The sequence below is a fragment of the Neopsephotus bourkii genome, unplaced genomic scaffold (genome assembly GCF_033783945.1).
Source record: "Neopsephotus bourkii isolate Nb327-2 ecotype Australia unplaced genomic scaffold, CSIRO-AGI_Nbou_v1 NB_533, whole genome shotgun sequence".
NCBI lineage: Eukaryota > Metazoa > Chordata > Aves > Psittaciformes > Psittacidae > Neopsephotus > Neopsephotus bourkii.
This window is the reverse complement of record NW_026901034.1, coordinates 1,738,959-1,760,387: the sequence shown is the minus strand read 5'-3', so window position 1 is coordinate 1,760,387 and position 21,429 is coordinate 1,738,959. Positions and strand designations below refer to the sequence as shown.

The 21,429-nt window shown below is 54.2% G+C and overlaps 2 protein-coding genes across 7 annotated transcripts in view; one reads left to right on the top strand and one right to left on the bottom strand.

Moving 5' to 3' along the window:
- Positions 1–19,100, top strand: part of ABCA3 (ATP binding cassette subfamily A member 3) — a 30,431-nt gene extending 11,331 nt beyond the window's left edge. For all 3 annotated transcript variants that reach the window (XM_061350753.1, XM_061350755.1, XM_061350754.1), the window contains exons 7-31: positions 513–629; positions 1,159–1,279; positions 1,842–2,015; positions 2,959–3,140; positions 4,310–4,456; positions 4,848–4,977; positions 5,649–5,803; positions 6,629–6,784; positions 7,121–7,331; positions 7,626–7,776; positions 8,313–8,411; positions 8,628–8,820; positions 9,635–9,938; positions 10,861–11,134; positions 11,631–11,835; positions 12,276–12,495; positions 12,744–12,902; positions 13,402–13,574; positions 13,852–13,986; positions 14,103–14,297; positions 15,210–15,397; positions 15,498–15,668; positions 16,061–16,248; positions 16,355–16,428; positions 17,381–19,100. In XM_061350753.1, the coding sequence (XP_061206737.1) occupies positions 513–629; positions 1,159–1,279; positions 1,842–2,015; positions 2,959–3,140; positions 4,310–4,456; positions 4,848–4,977; positions 5,649–5,803; positions 6,629–6,784; positions 7,121–7,331; positions 7,626–7,776; positions 8,313–8,411; positions 8,628–8,820; positions 9,635–9,938; positions 10,861–11,134; positions 11,631–11,835; positions 12,276–12,495; positions 12,744–12,902; positions 13,402–13,574; positions 13,852–13,986; positions 14,103–14,297; positions 15,210–15,397; positions 15,498–15,668; positions 16,061–16,248; positions 16,355–16,428; positions 17,381–17,512 (4,254 nt within the window). In that variant the 3' untranslated portion in view covers positions 17,513–19,100. The remainder of the gene's footprint in view (positions 1–512; positions 630–1,158; positions 1,280–1,841; positions 2,016–2,958; positions 3,141–4,309; positions 4,457–4,847; positions 4,978–5,648; positions 5,804–6,628; positions 6,785–7,120; positions 7,332–7,625; positions 7,777–8,312; positions 8,412–8,627; positions 8,821–9,634; positions 9,939–10,860; positions 11,135–11,630; positions 11,836–12,275; positions 12,496–12,743; positions 12,903–13,401; positions 13,575–13,851; positions 13,987–14,102; positions 14,298–15,209; positions 15,398–15,497; positions 15,669–16,060; positions 16,249–16,354; positions 16,429–17,380) is intronic.
- Positions 19,101–20,493: 1,393 nt separating this feature from the next.
- The window catches only part of MCRIP2 (MAPK regulated corepressor interacting protein 2), a 148,967-nt gene continuing 148,031 nt past the window's right edge, over positions 20,494–21,429 (bottom strand). For all 4 annotated transcript variants that reach the window (XM_061350820.1, XM_061350819.1, XM_061350818.1 and 1 more), the window contains one exon: positions 20,494–20,916. In XM_061350820.1, coding sequence (XP_061206804.1) covers positions 20,846–20,916 — 71 coding nt within the window. In that variant the 3' untranslated portion in view covers positions 20,494–20,845. The remainder of the gene's footprint in view (positions 20,917–21,429) is intronic.

Genomic DNA, 21,429 nt, shown 5'->3' with positions numbered 1-21,429 from the left:
CTGTGCAGCCAATGCTGATTGATGTTTCTCTTGGGCTGGAAGGTGGCTTGGAGAAAGGGCAACACTTGTGGATTCAGAGTTCAGTGTGTGGGAAGCAAGTTGTTTGCCTCTTGGATGTAGAAACCCATGTGTCTGAGCTGTTTTGTGGGGGTGGCTGGAGCTCTGCTGAAGGTGGTTGCGACAGCAGGGCTGAGTGTGCAGGGCTTGGCTTGCTCTGGGTGTTGGGTTGTCCTGTCCTCTGCCCTGCTGGCACTGGCTGCTATGGGTTTGAGTTCAGCTCAGCTCTCTGGGGAGATGCTCTCCTTCACTGGTGGCCACAGGGGTCCAGGGAGCTGAGGGGCACCATGTGATGCTAAGGCTGCACAGGACCGCTTTGGTGGCACCTGGGGTTGCCACCTCCCTCGCTAGTGCTGCAGGGCACAGCCACACCACCCTGACTGAGGTCTCCACCTCACCCTGGCAATGGCCAGGAAACGGGTGCAGCCCTGGGTGACAGCGTGACCTCCCCACAGGAGTACATGCACATGATGGGCCTCAGCAACTGGTTGCACTGGAGCGCCTGGTTCCTCATGTTCTTCCTCTTTCTCCTGGTGTCCGTGCTTTTCGTCACCGTGCTCTTCTGTGTCAAGGTGAGTGTCCTTCCCCAGGCCAGAAGCTCTTGTGCTGGCACAGGCACATGCTTGAGAAGGCTCCTCTCCCGTGGGTTGGACTGGTTTTGTGTCTCAGGACACCTCCATGTGTAGTGGAGGCTGGAGCTGGCCGGGCAGCAACGTGACCCCACAGCTCCCTTTCACAGCAAAGGGAATCTCCCCTGGCAGGAGCTGGGGGGTGGGACCCCCACTAGGGAAGCCAAGCATTTCATGCACAGCCAACCACCCTGCTCTCAACCTGCGTGCCCTTGCAGGGACTCCTACCCACACCATGAGAGGCAGGAGGTGGCTGCCTGGATGCTGAGCAAGGTGTCCCCTGCCTCTCAGACCCCATGCATGTCACATGGGGGCAACCTGCATTTCCTCTTCCTGGAGTGCTCTAGGAGGGCCTGGGCATTCTCACCTGTCTTTGTTTTTCTTTAACCCATGGGGGACATCAGGTCTCAGGTGCTCACACATGCAGCCATGGGAAGCTTCAGCCTGAAGTGTAATCAGGTTTTCTTGATAGGTGAGTGAACAGGGAGCAGTGCTCACAAACAGCGACCCCATGCTGGTGTTCACCTTCCTCGCCATCTTCTCCATCTCCTCTATCTCCTTCAACTTCATGGTGAGCACCTTCTTCTCTAGAGGTGAGTCCCTCCACAGCTGCCTCCTGTATTGCTGACCTGTGGGGCTGGGGGAACATTATGGGCTTTGGGGTGTAAAATCTTTGGTTAATTTTGGTTGGGAGGCAGCTTTCGAGGTCATCAGTCCATCCTGGGACCACTGGGTCCAGAGGTACATGACGTTGCACAGGGCTCTGTGTAGGAGAACTTGCTATGACATGTGGGAGGGGGGAACTTTCTTCCCTTTTTTGGGTGTATTTTCCCCACAGTGCATGGAAGGGGATGTGTGTCCTGTTGCTTCCCAATCCAGACAGGCTCATGCATTAGGGCCTCATCTGGCTGTCTTGGCCCCACGTCACTCTAGTCTGATGGGGACAGGGTGCTTCTGCAGTGGCCCACCATGGGGTTGGGTTCTCTTGCTTCTCCTGCCTTGACATGGGACATGGACATGTCCTTGTCCTGCCCCCATGTAACCACGTTTCAAACAAAAGGCTTGGATCTCCCTGAAGGGAAAGCTGATTAGAAGTACTTGGTGGCATCACCATGTTACTGATGTTTTTCTTCCTGCTTTTCCCTGTGCTGGCAGCAAATGTTGCAGCTGCTGCTGGTGGTTTCCTCTACTTCTTCTCCTACATCCCTTACTTCTTCATCTCACCCCGCTACGACTTGATGTCCCACAGCCAGAAGCTGGCATCCTGCCTCATCTCCAACGTGGCCATGGCCATGGGGGCACAGCTTATAGGCATGTTTGAAGGAAAAGGTGAGCAAAGGCTTCCCCTCCCTTGGGAGAGGAGCCACCCTTTGGGTTGGATTGTCTTGTATGTGTGTGAAGGGTGGAAAGAAGTCATCATAGAATCCCAAGCTGGTTTGAGTTGGAAGGAGCCTTAAAGCTCACCCGGTTCCAAACCCCTGCCACAAGCAGGGACGCCTTCCACTAGAGGAGGTTGCTCCAAGCCCCATCCAACCTGGCCTTGAACACTGCCAGGGATGGGGCAGCCGCAGCTTCTCTGGGCACCCTGTGCCAGCGCCTCAGCACCCTCACAGGGAAGAACTTCTGCCGAAGAGCTCGTCTCAATCTCCTCTGTCTCAGTTTAAAACCATTCCCCCCTTGGCCTCTCACTAGTCAGGGTCACAAAGTTAGGGGAGAAGAATTTTCGGGCTCCTCACAAGAGCCATGTCCTTCTAGACCCATGCCCATGACAGTCTGGGCTTTGCAAAATGCCATCATCACTTTAATTACCAAACAAATTCTGTTCTGGTCTAGGGGATGGGGATTTGTTGCATTTCCTCCTTCCCAATACATATTTTTATTTTCTGTGTTCATCAAATTTGCTGTTGGCTCCAGCAGAGGCCATGATTTTGCAAAATGATGGCAGTAAAAAGGCAGCTGTGGTGATGGAGGGGCTGGAGAAGAGACTGCATCTTCCCTGGGTGGTTGCAGAAAACGTGATGAAAGAAGCATGATGGGGTGGAGAGTCCTGTGATTGTAGAATCATAGAAGATGGGGATCATCATAAGATAGATCACAAAGATGTCAGTTTGCTTTCTGCTGCATCTTTTCCATCTGTACAAGGGATTGTAGAACTGTGCACATGCTTCTTGTTCATGACCAGCGAATTAGGACAGGGGATGTTTGACAGTCTTGCAGAGCACTTTGTCCTTCTGGGAATGCAGAGGTAGGCAGTGCCCCATGTGCCTTACAGGAACTGGCATTCAGTGGAGGGACCTCATGAAACCCGTCAGCGTGGATGACAACTTCACCTTGGCCCAAGTGCTGGGAATGCTGCTCCTGGATTCAGTGCTCTATGGCCTGGTGGCCTGGTACGTGGAGGCCGTCTTCCCAGGGCAGTATGGTGTGCCCCAGCCATGGTACTTCTTCTTGACGGTGAGCATTGCTTAAGGCGCCTTCCAGTGGGCTTCATGGGCATTGCTCTGGGGTGGACCCTGCTTCTGTGCTAAACTGAAGTACAAGGGTGACCTCCAAAGTCAAGGGGTCTGCAATGTATCTGTAGTAAAGGCAGCTGGATTTTTTTACTGAATATGAAGTTTTTCTTGGCTTTAAATTCTTGTCCCAGCACTTCTTGGTGTGCAGGATGTTGTTAAACATCTCCATGCCCAAGTGAAGGCATTGGAGAGAGGTTCCCCAGGAGTGAGCAACTGGATCCATTCATTTGAAACTCCTGGAGTGCTACTGTCCAGGTGAACCTGAATGATCTGTGTCCTGCTGCCATCCCCTCCATGCTGTACCAGGGGATGGGTGACAGCTGTCACCCCATCAGCTGAGCTGCCCTCCCTCTGCCAAGTCAAACGCTTGGCATCATCTTCAGCAGCTGTGGTGGTTACTGCAGCTCAGCTGGTGGCTCAGAATTCCTTAAGCCACAGTGATGCCATCGATTTTGATCCTGTGTATAGATCCCTTGTCATTGGATTGAGACGTTTTTCCTTGCCTCCTCTCAATTCTTATCCCAGCATGGTTTCACGCTACCATCCTACTCGCTCTTGCAGCTAGACCAGGTTATGGAGATCCACTGTCTGTCAAAAGCCACAGCAGGATGTTGGGTTTGCATCCAGGAACTGTTGAATTGCTATTTCTACAGGGATTTGAGCTCCCAGACGCTTTTCTTCATTCCTAGAGAGCCAGGGCAAAAAAGGCTGTAATTGCAGCAGCTGTACCCCAGGCTTTTTGTATGTATTTGGAGGGGATGATCGTCCATTGCATGGGCTCTTCTGGGCAGGCTGCTTCCTCAGTTTTGCTTCTCATGGAAGTGTTGACCTTTTCCTTGGGAATGTACATGGGGAAAAGCTGCCTGTGTAATCACAGGCAATCCTGCTGTAAGGGAGAAGCAAAGGAAGGCAGCAGGGCAGAGGGAGCAGTGTCATACCCTGTCTATCTTGCCTGCTGAAGATGTGTTGGTTGGCAATTCCCAGGCCAAGGAGATGGTCTGGGAGGTCCCTGGGAGGCATCTGCATGGGAGGAAAAGGATGGCCAAGGCTGGGGAGGAGAGATGGTTTGAGCCTGTGCCTGAGTTTTTTCTCTCTACCTTCTTCCACCAGCCCTCGTACTGGTGTGGGCGCCCCAGGACTGTGGTGGGAAAAGAGAAGGAGGAGGAGGAGGACCCCGAAAAAGCTCTGAAGAGCCAGTACATTGAGGAGGAACCTGCCGACCTCGTGTCAGGAATCAAAATAAAACACCTTTCCAAGGTACTGACTGCCCAGCACAGCACTAACACATCGTGATACTGGTTTTGTAAAACCCACTGCCTGCAGGCAGCTTCATCATTTCCCTGCCCTCTTTGCCTAGGGCTCTGCTCCTTGGCTCCTCTGAAGCAGGTAAGGCTCTTTGCCAGAGCTGGCTGCATTTCAGTGTGGGCTGAAGTATTGGATACTTACAGGTGTATTGAACATCTGTATTTAGCCTGACATGTTTGACATATTTGACGTCTGTATTTAACCTGTTGACATCTGAATTTAACCTGTGTGAGACCTGTTGTCTAATGCCAACAGCATGTGAGCATCATGGGCTTTGCCTGCTGAGTGGAGCGGAGGGGACAGGTCTGAGAACAGCATCAGCTCATTACTGTGATCTCCTCAGGTCTTCAAAGTGGGAAACAAGATGAAAGAGGCAGTCAAGGACTTAACGGTGAACATGTATGAAGGGCAGATCACCGTCCTGTTGGGACACAATGGTGCTGGGAAGACCACCACTCTGTCCATGCTCACAGGTAGGAGCCACTTCCTGCTGTGGGGCTGGCACATGGCAGGGAAAAGCTGATGGCTTGACTTGCAAAGGGGAGGTGAACCCCATTTCTGAAGTTGGAGAGGGAGTTTTTCATTCCCTGGAGTACCTTTGGTTCATGTAGCTGTTGGCCAGGGTTGCTGGGGTAGTGAGAGGCAGGTCACTGCCTGGGGTGATGGAGGAAGGGTGGGGGTCCTTGCTCAGCCCTCCATGAGAGTGGGGTCAGCCAGTGGGGACAGTGACAGCCTGTCTCTGTGTTGGAGAGCCCTGAGAAGAGGAAGGTCCCACTGTAGGATGGGTCTCTGTAGGCTTCCTCCTGGGAAGGTCCTATGGGCACAGAGGGACAGAGAACAGGGAAGGGAGGACCATCAAAGTCACCATACCTGCCAAATAGGCTGCTCAGAGCTCAGCAGGTTAAGAATGACAAAGTCCAGTTCTTGGCCTGTGTCCACTCTGGCAGCACTGTCAGCTCCACCTCCCCTCTATAGGGATGTTTCTCACCTGCGTATGGATGCCATGCAGCCCACCCTGTGTGGCAGGGGAAGGCTGCTGTGCCCGAGCTTATGCAAGAGACTGGCTTGCTCCAGCTTCTGGCAAAAAGCTTGGCAGGGAATGCTCAGCAGGACCCTCACGTTTCCTTGTGTCTGCTCCCCCCAGGGCTGCACTCTCCAACGGGCGGGCAGGCATACATCAACGGCTATGAGATCTCCCAGGACATGATACTAATCCGCCGCAGCCTAGGCCTGTGTCCCCAGCATGATGTCCTCTTCGACAACATGACCGTAGAAGAGCACCTCCACTTCTACGCAGGGGTGAGCACTGCGGAGACAGCCCTGGGAACACCCTGCAGTCACCTGTGACTTCATGAGGCTGGGAAAATGTGATGAGATCCATCAAGTGCATCCAGAAGAGGCTACAAAAATGATCAGAGGGTGTAACACCTCTGCTCTGGAGAGAGGCTGGGAGAGCTGGGCTTTTTCAGCCTGGAGAAGAGAAGGCTCCTTAAGGGGAGACCTTAAAGCAGCTCCAGTGCCTAAAGGGGCTACAAGAAGCCTGGAGAGGGGCTTTGGACAAGGGCTTGTAGGGACAGGACAAGGGGGAATGGCTTTAACCTGACAGAGGGGAGATTGAGATGAGCTCTTAGGCAGAAGTTCTTCCTTGTGAGGGATTTGAGGCACTGGCACAGGGTGCCCAGAGAAGCTGCCCCGTCCCTGGCAGTGTTCAAGGCCAGGCTGGATGGGGCTTGGACCAGCCTGGTTTAGTGGAAGGTGTGTGCCTGTGGCAGGGGTTCGGAACTGGATGAGCTTGAAGGTCCCTTCCAACCCAAACCATTCTCTGATTCTATCAAAAGCAGAACAGCCCTTACCTCCTCTTTCCACCTCATCTGCAGTTAGGAGCTCCTTGTTTGGCTGATGGAGGAGTGGAGGGTCACAGGCAGCATGGCTCTGTGGAAACCCCTGCCTGAACTGTGCCAACTCCTTCAGGGTTGGGCAGGAATCCATCTCTGTGCTTCCCCACTTTCCCACCTGGGAGAATGGTGGGGTTTAGCTGCCACTGGCTGATGTGGTGCGAAGGGTCTTTGCCAGCTTCACTGTCCCCTGCAGGCAGTCTTAACCCTCCCTTCCCCTGTCTGGCAGCTGAAGGGGTACCCACCCTCCAAGTGCCCTGAGGAGATCAACCACATCCTGAGGATCCTCAACCTGGAGGACAAGCGCCACTCCCTGACCAAGGCACTCTCTGGTGGGATGAAGCGCAAGCTCTCCATTGGCATCGCCCTCATTGGGGACTCCAAGGCAAGCATTTTCCATGGGGCTGACCTTAAACCTTCCTCTCTGGGGCCAGTGTAGGTCCTTCTAGTGTCTCTGAGGTTGTTTCTCACCCTTGGTGAGCCAGTGGGAGATGCTGGGACAGTGAGGAAGGGGCAGGAGCACCTTCACAGAGGGGACAACTCGGAGAACAACACCCTGAGGCTGTGTTGCAGCTCTGCTGCCTGGTAGCTGCTCCTCCAAGCAGAAGCATCACATTCATGCTGTGAGGTCAAGGCACCTTGTGGGCCCTGGTGTTGCCCCTTCCTCCACTGCTGTGCCTCTCCCACCCCTTTCTGACCAGCACCCACCTCCCGTGCACAGGTGGTGATGCTGGATGAGCCGACATCAGGGATGGACCCAGCTTCTCGTAGGGCCACATGGGACCTTCTGCAGGAGCAGAGGAGCAACCGCACCATCCTGCTGACCACCCACTTCATGGATGAGGCTGACCTGCTGGGGGACCGCATCGCTATCATGGCCAAGGGCGAGCTGCAGTGCTGTGGTTCCTCACTCTTCCTTAAGCGTAAATATGGTAAGGGAGGAGCTGACAGGATGTGCTTGAGGCCTTCTCTGTGCCAGAAATGAGCAGGAGGTGGATACAGGGCAGGGAGGGTACCCACTGCTCCTTGTCTATGGCTGCTTGCTACCCATCATGCTGTTCTGTCTCTTCTAAGGCCCATCCCCATGTTTGCTCTTGCATCATGCCTGTAGCCCAGGCAAAACCATCGATGCTCTGCACTGCCTCAGCCTCCCTCTGCTCCAGCACCGCAGGGCCAGGCTGGGCTGTGATTTACCTTCCTCTTCCTTCTCTTGTGCCTCTGTCCAGGGGCAGGATATCACATGGTGATGGTGAAGGAGCCCTACTGTAACCTGGGGGAGATCTCTCGTCTCATCTGTCAGTACGTGCCCAATGCCACCATGGAGAGCAATGCCGGGGCAGAGCTGTCCTTCATCCTGCCCAAGGAGAGCACACACAGGTAACAGCATCATCCCCTGCTTGTGCTCATCTTGGGTCCAGTCTTCTAGATGATCTCCAGAGGTCCCTTCCAACCCTAATGGTTCTGTGATTCTGTGATCTGCACACACTGGGGCACACACTGTCCTCGTGGGCTTGCTGACAAGGGGAGCTGCTTTTCGCATCAGTGCTGGTCTTGGGAAATGGGGTTTGGTTCCTCCCCTGTGTTTGCTGGTGTGTTGCTCTTGTGCCCCCGTGGCCTCCGTTTCACTGCCCATGCACTGGGTTTTGATAGCTGGTGATGGCTGTGGTGTGGATCAGGCTGGTTTAGCTCCAGAATCAGATCTATGGATAGCTGAGGCTGCCTGTGGCAAGAAAGAGCAGAAGATAGAGCCCAGAAGCTGCTCTCGGGGAGAGTGGGGTGTTTAGTGCTGCAGGTATCCCCAGAGCTGGCTGCAGGACTCAAACCAGTTGCAGGACTGCTGCCCAGAGGGTCTTAGCCTCAGAGTGCCTCCTCTCATAAGCATCAGCGTCTTAACACCTTGCTTCTCTGTCCAGGTTTGAGGCCCTCTTCACAGAGCTGGAGCAGAGGCGGGAGGAGCTGGGCATTGCCAGCTATGGCGCCTCCGTCACCACCATGGAAGAAGTCTTCCTGAGGTAGGCAGGGAGAGGCTGGCCCTGGTGGGTCATCATCTGGTGGTGACCAGTCCCTGTGTGCTTCAGTGATCTCAGTGTCCTGCACAGGTCCCTGGAGCACACGCTGGGTTTTGTGTCTTGGGTTTGTCTTCCCCAGCTTGATCAAGAGCAAGGATCAAGAACAGCTTGAATCTGTCCGGGTCTGTATTTCATCACCCACTTTCCCTCCTGGCACAGGGTTGGGAAGCTTGTGGACTCCAGCATGGATATCCAGGCCATCCAGCTGCCTGCTCTCCAGTACCAGCATGAGAGACGCTCCAACGACTGGGCCATGGATGACTCCAGCAGCCTGAGTGGCATGACAGACATGACGGATGACAGTGGGGCTCTCATTACTGAGGACTGCTCCAGCATCAAGCTCAACACCGGGGTGAGTGCTGTGAATACAGGTGCAACAGGAACAGGGATAGGGCACGGGAAGGGGGGCTTTGGAGCATGGTTACACAGTGGAGCCTCCCCCATGGTTGGTCTTGTGTGTGGTCTGAAAGATTGAATTGGAAGGTCAAATTAGAATCTGCATCTTTAGTGCAAATTGTTTTTATGGTTGTTGGCATTGCTCACTACCATCCTCTTCATCTTGAGGTCTACAGAGATGCTCCTGAAGGTGTCCCAGGTGACCTAAAGTGGTTTTTGCTCCATTGCTTGAGGATTTCCAGCAGGGAGATGAGAAAAACCGTCTCCCTTCCCTTGCTAGGCTGTATTTCAGATCCCTGGCAGCAATTCACTGCCCACTGCCTATGTGCCTGTGATGAATTTCCTCACACTTCCTCAGGGCATGTCCCAGAGGTAGAAGGAGAGAAAGATGTTTATGGATTTAAAAAGCAAAGAAGGTGCTTGCAGTGGCTAGTTCTTCCCAAGCACCTCAGCTGGTTGTGTGGGCAAGCAGCTGTGTTGCACTAATCCTGTTGTGAACCTCAAGCACTGAGAGGTGAAGGAAGGTAAATGTCATGACTGAGGCTGCTTTTAACACCTGAGATCCCAAAGTGACTGCATCCCATTGGGAAGCCATGGAGTTAGATGGTCAAGCAGCTGCCTTGCTCATGTCTTTGTAGGCTCGGATGGAGAGCAGGCTCTGCTGTGGGCTCATGGGCTACGTGCAGGTGGTTGTGGGGTCATTTCCCCCATCAGCTGTGTGGGGTGATGCGTCTGGTGGGGCTCACTTAACCTGACTTCTCCTCCCCCAGTTCTACCTGTGCTGCCAGCAGTTCTACGCCATGTTCATGAAGCGAGCCATGTACAGCTGGCGCAACTGGAAGATGGTGGCAGCGCAGTTCCTCGTGCCTCTGATCTTCACTGCCTTTGCCCTCGTGGTGGCCAAGACCTTCCCAGGGCCCAGGGACTCGTCCCTGCTCCGGCTGACGCTGGAGCCCTATGGCCAGACCATCGTGCCTTTCAGCATCCCGGCCACCGCAGCTCTGCCACAGAAGCTGGCTGAGCAGTATGTGGACCTGCTGGATGCCCAGCGCCAGTCACCGCTGGAGGTGCTGGGTGAGGAGGGATCAGGGTGCACCCGTGGAACAGGCGATGCCTGGGGGCGATGTGCAGGAGCCATGCACTTCTCTTGGAGGGCCCTTGGTGTGGGTGGCTTAGGTCAAAGTGCAACGTATATCTGACCTGTCTCCCTGCATGGCAGAGTCCACAGAACCATTGAGTAGTTTGGGTTGGAAGGGACCTTAACACTTGTCTAGTTCCAACCCCCTGCCACAGGCAGGGACACCTTCCACTAGACCAGGTTGCTCTCCAAGCCCTGTCCAACCTGGCCTTGAACACTGCCAGGGATGGGGCAGCCACCCACAGCTTCTCTGGGCACCCTGTGCCAGCGCCTCAGCACCCTCACAGGGAAGAGCTTCTGCCTAAGAGCTCATCTAAGTGGGCATATAGATAAGAAGTATGAAGTTATCTGACATGACTAGAACTAGTTCTTGCAGAAAAATTCATGTTTCAAAGAGCTTGCAAGGTCTCCTGTCACATTTCCACTCACTGAAAATGTTCAATTCAGAATAGACTCATTAAATTAACTGAACCAAATAACTGGTAGCCCCTGGAATTAGAGCTCAAGAAATGCTCCAAACAGATGTTACCAGGTGAAAGAACTGCAGGAATACTCAGTTTGAACAGAATTCAAAGTCATCCTCAGTATCTTGGCCCCCTGCAACAGACATCAGAGAGTGGGCAAGTTTGAATATTTCTGTTATTCCAAAATTGAGGATAAAGTTTCAGGAACTCTGAGAAACTGAGTCCCACAGTTGGCAGGACCCCTCCTCACCTGAGCAGAGCTGTGTTTTCCATAACCCTGTGTTCATGGCCATCACTGGGGCTAGGGTGGTGCACCAGCACTGAGGCTGCGTGGGGTCTTTCCCAGTTGTCCACAGTGGTGGATCCTGCTCACAAGAGCTGTGGTGTCTGGCAGGTGGCCTGGAGGAGTACCTCATCTCAAGAGCCTCTGAGGAAGGGGGAGCCTTCAATGAGCACTACATTGCAGCCGCCTCCTTCGAAGGTGCTGGGAACCGCACGGTGGTCACTGCGCTCTTCAACAACCAGGCATATCACTCCCCTGCCACAGCCCTGATGCTGGCTGACAATGCTGTCTTCAGGGTGCTGGCGGGCCCCAATGCCTCCATCACAGTCACTAACTACCCACAGCCCCGCAACATCACCGAGAAGGCCAAAGACCAGCTCATGGAGTATGTCTGATGGCACAGTGCTTGCTTTCCTGCTCGGGATCATATCTTCCATGTGGGCAGCTTGGCTTGGTTATGTGTCAGTGGAGAAGCCAGGCTGGATCTTCTCATACCCAAACATAGCTGTGATTTATACTCTGGAGGTCAGGAGGGCAAAACTCAGGGTTTGGGTATTCACCTCCAGATACTGGTTTTCCCTGAGTGCTCAGAGCAGAGGGGACTGTATGGCCCTCTGCATGCAGGGTCTCTGAACCTAACCTGTACCTGAGGGGACATGTGTGGGACCCTGCAGATGCAGGGTGAAGGTTTATGGTGTACTGGGTGGGCTGTGTGCAGAAGATGCTTATCTTACCGAGGAGCACTTCTATTGTGGGATGTTCTTCTGCATGCTGGGTGAGCATAGCTTCCATAAGGAGCACAGCTTGGGTGTGCTGTCCCTGTGTAACCTCAGTTTGTCAAGTTGTCCCTGTCCTTACCTGTCCCACCGCTGTCCCTGCAGAGGCCAGACTGGGTTTGCCATTGCCATCAACCTGCTGTACGGCATGGCCTCACTCGCCAGCACCTTCGCCCTGCTGCTGGTCAGTGAGCGTGCCATCAAGGCCAAGCACGTCCAGTTTGTCAGCGGCGTCTACGTGGTCAACTTCTGGCTTTCTGCCCTGCTCTGGGACATCATCAACTTCCTCATCCCTTGTGCTCTGATGCTGGTGAGTCAGCCCTGACACCCTCCTGTCCTCTCCTTGGGTGGGAGCTCTGGGTGCTGCTCTTCTGGGAGGGCTGGGATGTATACGGGTGCAGGGAAAAGGATGAGGCCATTGGCATTGCCTCAGTTAATAGAAGGGACCAGCAAGAAAGCTGGTTGGCCAGTTGACTGAAGCCTCTGGCACCTGGACACTTGGGTGTGGGCAGTAGAAAACCTCAGGTACATGGGAGCATGGAAAGGAATTCCCCAGATCTGCTCTTCTGCATCCCAGTCTGAGAAAGGAGACTTCTGTCTGGGGCAAGCATGGGCTGCTGTTGGGAGCCATCTAGGGAGGATTATCTGGGTCAGTGCAGTGCTGCTGTTACCTTGCTGCCTGTGCTGTTGAGACAAGAAGACATCAGTTGTGGTGAAGACAAATGTGCATCTCACATCGCTGTGCCCCAGGTGATATTCCAAGCCTTTGACGTGCAAGCCTTCACCCAAGACAGCCACCTCGTTGATGTGATGTTGATCTTCCTCCTTTATGGCTGGGCCATCATCCCCCTCATGTACCTCCTCAGCTTCTTCTTCTCAGTGGCAGCCACGGCCTACACCCGCCTCACCATCTTCAACATCCTTTCGGGCACGGCCACTTTCCTTGCAGTCACCATCATGAGCATCCCAGGTGGGTCACTGTCCTCACTGCCTGCCCAGCACTGCACCATGCCATCACCAAGAAGGTCCAGCCCCCAAGGGGACTTTCACATGAGGACTGTCCCCACACTAGCAAAAAAGAAACCCCTATGACATTCCATTGTCACCCATTAAACATGACAAAATGTGTTGATTTTCCTTCTGAACTTGGAAGTATCAGGGTCTTTCTCTAAAATCAGCTAACTCTGATCTGTTAATCCTCCTGTGTTCTCTTTTCAGAGCTGGGCCTGGTGGACCTTTCCAAAACTCTGGATAAAGTCTTTCTTGTCTTACCCAATTACTGCTTGGGCCAATGCATCAGTGACTTCTACCAGAACTATGAGTTCATTCAGTTTTGCACCTCCTCTGTTGAAGCTATCTTCATCTGCAAGGCTTTCAGTGAGTCTCTGTGTTGGTCCTCACCTGCCCATTCCACCGTAGCCACAGCAGGGGGTCTCTGTGGGGTGGATGGTGGAGCTGGGCGGTGTCATGGGGCCTCTACCCCGATGTGAGCAGTAGCTCCAGGTACCATTTTAATGCAAAAACTGGGTGGCGTTTGACACTTGCAGGTGATCCAATTATGGAATCTTTTCCTTAGTAGTGATTTGGAGGAGATGGGAGCTAGGAGAAGTTTCATAGACAAGTAAAGAAATCCCTGTCACAGGAGTGACTTGATCTCCTCTGTGTGCCCCTACTGGGCATCTTCTGCTAGACCCCCTCCAGACCTGAATGCTCTGGTGGGAAGCATTGGAAAGAGCTGTGGGCAGGGAGCCCAGTATGGGCTGGGATGGACACGAACCCAGGAAAGCTTTGGGCTCACAGCTTTCTCTGGAGCATATTTGTCCCTCCCCAGAGTGTGGCTTGCTCAAAGTGTTGATTCTGTTCCATCCCTGCTCAGATATCAGTTATCAGATGAACTACTTTTCCTGGGAGACGCCTGGGATTGGACGGTACCTGACCTCCTTGACCATCCAGGGTTTCTCCTTCCTCTTCCTCCTTTTCCTCATTGAGACAAACCTTCTCTGGAGACTGAGAACTTTGGTCTGTGGTATCTGCAGGCGGCGGAAATGGGTGAGCTGAAGTGGTGGGAGGGAGAAGTAAGGTGCCCACCAAACCAAGCCCTGTGAGCTGGTGACAGGCCCTCCAAATCATCTTCACAGGGAGCATCCCTGGAGCAGGATGCCTGGGGGGAAGAATCCTGTTGAGGGTATGGGTTGGCAAAGGGATTAAGGCGTCCCCAGAGCTGGCTGATCCTATCCTATAGGATGGATCCTATCTGGATTGGGGGCACTGGAGGAACCTGTTTGCCCCACAGCAGCCAAGAGTGTTTTCTCTCCGTGGTGTTTAGGTGGCACTCTTGAACAGGGTGTCTGTGCTGCCAGAGGACCGGGACGTGGCAGATGAGAGGAAGAAGGTTTTGGAGTCGCCACCAGAACTTCTGTCATCTCTCAGCAGCCCTCTGGTCATCAAAGAGCTCACCAAGGTGAACAGAGCATGGCCCTTCCTGAGCATCCTGCTGCTCACTGAACCATGTTCCTTGTGCAGCTGGTAAAGCCACCTCTAGCTTTGCTGTCAGGTAATGACATTGACCTCCCCCAGGTCTACGACAGCCGGGAGTCCCTGCTAGCAGTGGACAGGATCTCCTTGGCGGTCAGCAAAGGGGAATGCTTTGGCCTTCTGGGCTTCAATGGAGCAGGCAAAACCACCACCTTCAAGATGCTGACTGGTGATGAGAGCATCACATCAGGGGATGCCTTTGTGGATGGCCACAGCATCCTGGCCAACATCAAGAAGGTATCGAGAGCTGCAGGGCTGGAGGGTGGATTACAGTCCTGGGGCTGGGCTGCGCCACCTTGCCTCTGAGGAGGACATGGTTACAGTTGCTAGGGGTGGAAGTAAAATCCCAGGAATGTGGAGTCCTTATCTGGCCATGTGGAAGCCATCTCCTTTCTCCCAGGATGACAGATGTTAAGCAAATGGAAGCCAAACCTTGCAAGGGTGGTGAATCCTTCATCAAAGGGTTTAGCTCTGTAGCTGGAAATGTGAAAACTAAGTTAGTGACAGTTGTATGATGGTCTCTCTAAAACAAGAGGGTCAAACCTTTCCAGAACCCTACAGGAGATCTCCTTGCTGGGAATTGCCCACCCCTTTGGGAAAAAGTAAAAGATGCTTTCAGTTCAATCCCTGAGTGCCTTTAGCACTGTCAGCCCCAGATGATGTCAGGCAAGGATAACATGGGCAGCCTGCCCTGAAAGCATGGCCCTGCTTGCCTCCTCCCAGGGACTCCGCGTTCCTTGGGCCCTTGTCCCCAGAGGACACTATAGTATGGGGAAGGTACAGACCCTCCAGTGCTTTCCTTCTCCTGAGATTCACCTGAAATGGCCCCTCAGACCAAGTAACCAGCTTGGGAAATGCAGTGTGAAATCACCCAGTTGCTGTCACAGAATTGTTAGGGTTGGAAGGGACCTTTGGAGATCGTCTGGTCCAACCCCCAGGCATGTCCAGAGGCATGCTGCATGTGTCCATCCCCACCGGACCAACTGCTGCAGCGAAGGGGGAATTTCTCTCTTTTTTCACTTGAAGCTGCAGCTCAGTGAGCAGAGGTGCAGCAAAGCCCCGTGGGCGCCAAGGCACCTCCTGGCTTGGAGACTTCCTTGCAGGGACCTGTGTGTGAGCTGATCCCCACCGTGTTCCTCTTGCCCCAAGGTGCAGCAGCGGATCGGCTACTGCCCGCAGTTTGACGCGCTCCTGGAGCACATGACAGGCCGCGAGACGCTGAGCATGTACGCGCGGCTGCGGGGCATCCCCGAGCGCTACATCGGCAGCTGCGTGGAGAACATGCTGAGGGGGCTGCTGCTGGAGCCACATGCTGACAAGCTCGTGAGGACCTACAGGTGAGAGGAGTCATGGAGACCCCCCCCCTGCCCATCCTTTTGTGGCTCTCCCCATGCTAACACTGCTGGTCTCTGTTCCTGTTCCCCTGTCCTTCCACAGTGGTGGTAACAAGCGGAAGCTGAGCGCTGGCATTGCACTCATCGGTGGTCCCCCTGTGATCTTCCTGGATGAGCCCTCCACAGGCATGGACCCTGTGGCCCGGCGTTTGCTCTGGGATGCAGTGACACGGACGCGGGAGTGTGGCAAATCGATCATCTTCACCTCTCACAGGTGACTTGTCCGGGCAGGGTTTAGCATGACAGATTAAAAGGTGGTTAGGAGTGTGGTGTGGTCCAAGGGATAGCACCCATCCAGAGCATGGTGGGTGGGCAGTGGCTACAGCCAGCATAGCTGGCTTTACCCAGATCTCCCTCTTCCAAAAGCCCAGAGAGAAGGGAATGCACCTCCAGCCCCTTTCCAGAGTCACAGGCTGGTTTGGGTATCGTAAAGCTCATGCAGTTCCAACCCTGTGCCACAGGAAGGGATACCTTCCTCTAGACCAGGTTGCTCCAAGCCCTGTACAGCCTGGCCTTGAATGCTGACAGGGATGGGGCAGCCACAGTCTTCCTCTGCTCTGTCTCAGTGCTTCTGCCTCACTGAACAAGTCCTCTTCTGTCCTGCAGCATGGAAGAGTGCGAGGCTCTCTGCACACGGCTGGCCATCATGGTGAATGGGCAGTTCAAATGCCTGGGCAGCCCCCAGCACCTGAAAAGCAAGTTTGGCAGTGGCTACACATTGCTGGCCAAAACACGGAGTGAGGAGGAGGGCGAGCTGCTGGCCTTCAAGGCCTTCGTGGAGAAGACTTTCTCAGGTACCATGAGCTGCTGGAGCAGTTGCACTCCAAGGAAGGGCAAGATGCTCATCATGAGCTTCAGCAGTTTCCTAACTCAGAGCCTCTCCTTGCTCATCTCTCCCAGGCAGTGTCCTGAAACATGAGCACCAGGGCATGGTACATTACCACTTGACCAACAAGAACCTCAGCTGGGCACAGGTAAGGGGATGCTGGAGTCCATCCCACCTTTTGCTGGAGGCTGGAGGAGCAGCCCAATTTCTGCCCCTTTGCATGTTCTTCATGCTTTGCTTCCACACTCCCTTTTCTTTCGGAGCCTCTCCCTGTCCAAAATCCAGGTGATTTATGCAGACAAGTTAAAAAGTGTTTTTTATCCCTGTGGTTTTTATTGGTGTGCGAGCTCACAGGATGCACAATGGGTGCTGAGCTGGGACCACTCCGTCCCAACTCCCCCCAAACTGACTGCCCTTGACTGTAGCACTCCAGAAGGAAAGCAGGGTCTCCCTGAAGCAAAAGCTGATTTTGCCTTTGTTTGTACTTAGAATCCCAGACTGGTTTGGGTGGGAAGGGAGCTTCATGCTCATCCAGTTCCAGCCCCCTGCCACAGGCAGGGACACCTTCCACTAGCCCTGTCCAACCTGGCCTTGAACACTGCCAGGGATGGGGCAGCCACAGCTTCTCTGGGCACCCTGTGCCAGCGCCTCAGCACCCTCACAGGGAAGAGCTTCTGCCTAAGAGCTCATCTCAGTTTCCCCTCTGTCAGGTTAAAGCCATTCCCCCTTGTCCTGTCCCTACAGGCCCTTGTCCAAAGCCCCTCTCCAGGTTTCCTGTAGCCCCTTTAGGCACTGGAGCTGCTCTAAGGTCTCCCCTTAAGGAGCCTTCTCTTCTCCAGGCTGAACACCCCCAGCTGTCTCAACCCCAAGTCTCATATATACATATATATATGTATATATACACCATATATTTTTAAATGGGGTTAGGTACTGTGCTATATAGCCCATCTCCTGGCTTCCCACTGCCCTCCTGCCAAGAAAGGTGTCACTTTGCCCAGGTTTCCTTGGAGGAAAAAGCTTCCTCTGCTTTCCTAGTCGCAGCCAGGAGGGTTCTCCTGCAGCTAAGGTACCTGCAGTAACAGCTGTGCTGTGCCTTTCAGGTCTTCGGGGCCTTGGAGAAAGCCAAAGAGAAGTATCACTTGGAAGACTATTCAGTGAGCCAGATATCCCTGGAGCAAGTCTTCATGAGCTTCACTCGCTTCCAGCACTACACAGAGGACAGAGGGAAATGAGCATAAGCCCCCACTGTTGCCCTTCATCACGGACTGGCCCTGCTGCCTATACATAGTATATATAGAGACAGTAATTTATATATCAGCGTGTCTTAAATACTGTATAAATGTATGAAACCTTTCACCTGGGGCGGGAGGATGGGGCCGTCCCTTCTGCCGTGGGGAACACGTGTGGTGTGTGTGCCACGCGTGCCACTGCAGGTCCGTGTGTGCGTGTGCATGTGACACTTCCACTCTCCAGCGTTCCTTCCCTTCTTTACAGCAAAAACAAAGAGCCCAGCAAGCAGGGGGAAGTCTGGATGGGTGGAGATGGGTGTTGGGGATTGGGTTGGCAGAGGAGGAGCAGGGTGTGTTCCCCAGGGCCCCTCTGCCCTGCCCAATGCTCGCACCCATCAGGGTGCTGCTTCGTGGTCTTGGCCCGCATGTTGACGTGTATCATTAGGTGGTTTGCTTGTGGTTTAACAGAGGCTGTCAAATAGCTTAGATCCAGGTTGCTGGGTTCATTAGGATGCACTGTGGTTGCCCTTAGAAGCACTTTGTGTCTGGCTGGAGGGGAGAAGGCAAGCCTCCTATCTGTCCATCTGTCCCCACAGAGGAGGCTCCGTCTTCTTTAACCTCTTAGGAAATGCCATTCCCTCCTGCCTGCTTGCCCAGGGGTGGAAGCAAGCGTGTCCCGAGGAGCTGGCACTGTCCCGAGCGGTGCAGGGGGAACTGGCTGTGTTCAGGGAGCCATGGGACATGTCCATGGAGCGGTGCCCAGAGCTCAGCCCCTTGGTACAGCACGTGATGGGTCTGGCTGCCAGCGCTCAGGCTGAAGGCAGTGCTGGGTGAGAGGTGTTGCAGGGCTCCTAGGAATGCTGCTGGGCTCTCATTATTGTATCCGTGGAAGGGATCAACCAGCAGCACTGTTCTGTGCAGCTGCAGGACTGGCATTGAAGGCCAGCGATGATCTCCCTGTGCCCATGTCTGTCCTGCTGTGCTCTCCCATTGCACCCCACACAGCTCCCATGTCCCCATCCTATGTCACGCCTCCTCATCTGCATTCCCTGTGCACCACACTAGGCTGCTCCAGCAGCAGACGGGGCCTGAAGGCACTGTCCTGCCCTAGCCTGGCTGTTGGGATGCTGCTGGACATGGTGCATAAGGCACCAGCACTGCCCAGCCCTGCCTGCACTAGATGGGAGGCAGCAACTGGGAACTGGGATTTCTTTTTGGCATTTCCCAGTGGTTGGGGTGCTTTTTGTTTGGTTTGTTTTAAATCTGTGTTGGTTCTTGTCTGTCTTTAACTAGTCCCTGGGTCACCCAGGGGCAGTCCCTTCCTGGCCAGCTGCTCCGCAATCAATGCAGAGCTATTTGCACTATAGTAATACACACACTTGCACATAACTAAAGGAATTAATATTTATGGAGAGGGGTGCTGATTCCCTTCCAGTGATTGATTGCATTGTCAGGGGTTGGGTGATATTTTTGGGTTGGGTTTCTGTTTTGTTCCTGTGACTGACTCATTCTTTCCTGTTTTTTTCCCCTTTGCCTAATGTCTTTCAAAATGATGGTGCATCATGTTACTAAGAATTTCCCTGGATCTTAACTGTGTGTGGTTTTATTAGTAAGGAGCCAGGAGGTGAATGGCATCCCTGGAATACCACAGAGCCCATTGGAGTTGCTGGCCTGGAGGGTTTGCTCCCTGGGAGCATCACTGCAGGCAGTGGAGCCAGCAATGCCGGGCACCATGCAGTGGGAAACACCCAGGACTGGTGTACAAGGAAAGGGAGGAGGGATGCTTCTTGGGGGAGGGTGCCTGGTGCCACCAGGGAGATGCTAGGACTCCCAGTAGCTTATTTTTTGGGAGAGGAGATGTGGCAGGCTGCCTCAGTGCCTCCAGGATTTTACCTGGGGTGGGGAGCAGAGGGAAAAGAGGGACTGCAGGAGGGTGAGATGCCAAACTCACAGACTGGCAGCACCCTGACCACAGGGTGGCAACAGGCACTACAACCAGGACCTCCCCACAACGACATTCCTTTGGGATACTGGTGCCCCCCTGCAAGGTTTAGTCCTGTGGCAGGTGACAGCCCCACAGTGCCCATGGCAGAGCCAAGGGAGAGGAGACAATGGCAAGGGTGGCATCCACTGGTTCCAGCCTACCAGTCCTGACCTAAACGAAGAGTCTTTAGCGAAGAAGTGTTCCTGTGTCACACAGTGCTGTTAACAGCCCTCCCCTCACCAAGAGCTGCTGCTGTGCACGGTACTGCTTACGCCAGTTCAGTTCCAGGTGCAGCAGAGGGCCCAGGGCAAGCTGCTGCTTCCCTCTTGGCTGCAGCGTGATCATTATTCCCATCACAGGAATAATAAAGGGTTTTATTTCTTCCAGTGGGTGTTTCCTGGCCTCCTTTGGAGTCCACAAGCAGCTCCAGTCCTGGTGGGCTCTATCTGTGCTGGCCTCCTGCTTGCTGCCTTGTACAGGGGGACAGGGGAATGTCCTCCAAAACCTCACCGGGCACAGCTCATCCAGCCTCAAAAAGCCCATGAGCTGAGGGAATTTTGTGTGCCAGGCACTGCTGGGAGCAGATGTAGGGCTCCGCATCACTTCCAGCACAGGCATCCACAGCCCTCTCACTATGGGAATGGACAAGAGCTTGAGCTCAGAGCACAAGATGGCTTTTGTCACAGAATTCCAGACTGGTTTGGGTTGGAAGGGGCATTAAAGCTCATCCAGTTCCAACACCCTCCCACAGGCAGGGACACCTTCCACTAGACCAGGTTGCTCCAAGCCCCATCCAACCTGGCCTTGAACACTGCCAGGGATGGGGCAGCCACAGCTTCTCTGGGCACCCTGTGCCAGTGCCTCAGTACCCTCACAGGGAAGAACTTCTGTCTAAGAGCTCATCCTTATATGTAAAGAACATCTGTACTTATACGTTAAGAACTTCTTATATTATATGTGCTTCACCATCTCTTCCCCATCCCACAAGCGCTTCTCCACGGGCAGTTTCAGTGCTTTATTGTCTGGCAGTCCTGCTACAGCACCCCACTGCCCTCCCCACGGCTCCAGCCACAGGGCAGGATCCGCTCCCTCATCCCCAGCATGGCACCATAGTGTCCCTGGGAGCTGGAGGCTGCAGGAGCTGCAACAGTCCGAGAACTGGCACTTGAGGCATCCTGGCCGGGGCCGCATGCTGCTGCTCTGCAGCGGGTGCAGGGACGGGGCATGGCTCTGGTCTGGTCCTGCTGGTCACTTGATTTCGGTCATCCTTTAAAAACGTGGTTCTAAAATGGCACCGGTTCTGGGCTCTGAGCTGATGCTCCCTCAGGAAACCACCAATCCTTTCTTCCCTTTTAGGTGCAGTTTTCTATCTTGGCCAGAAACTGCTGTGCCCACCACTCCTCCAGGTCAATGGGAACGAAGTCTGAAAGAGAAGAGGGAGAAGGGGGAGCAGAGCAGCTGGAGCTGGGAACAGAGCTTCACAGGCTCCCCCCAAGCCATCCCATTTGCCACTGAACAAAAGAAATGGCACCCCAGTATCTCCCCCACCCCTGTGCCCTCTCCCCAAAGGCCAGGCCTGGTTCATGGGGACATCTCAGCCACTGTAGGAGCCCTCAGGCTGCATTCACAGCCCTTGCTCCTGGATCATGTTCCTATCCCCACAGCTGTCCTGCTCAGCATCAGGGGAGGCAGATCCTCATGGTGGGACCTGGGGGCTTCTCTCCAGCATGATGTTGAACCCACCTCTGTGGCTGGAGAAGGCATGACTTCCAGAAGTCATCAACCAGGCATCCTGCTTGCTTGGACACCCCCACCGTAGCACTGGGGCCAGCTCTGCCCACCACCACTCCCAAAACCAGGCTCAGCAGCACAGACCCAACCCAGCCCTTCTGGGGATCCTCCTCCCACCACAGCCCTGCTCAGGTACCCAGCTGAG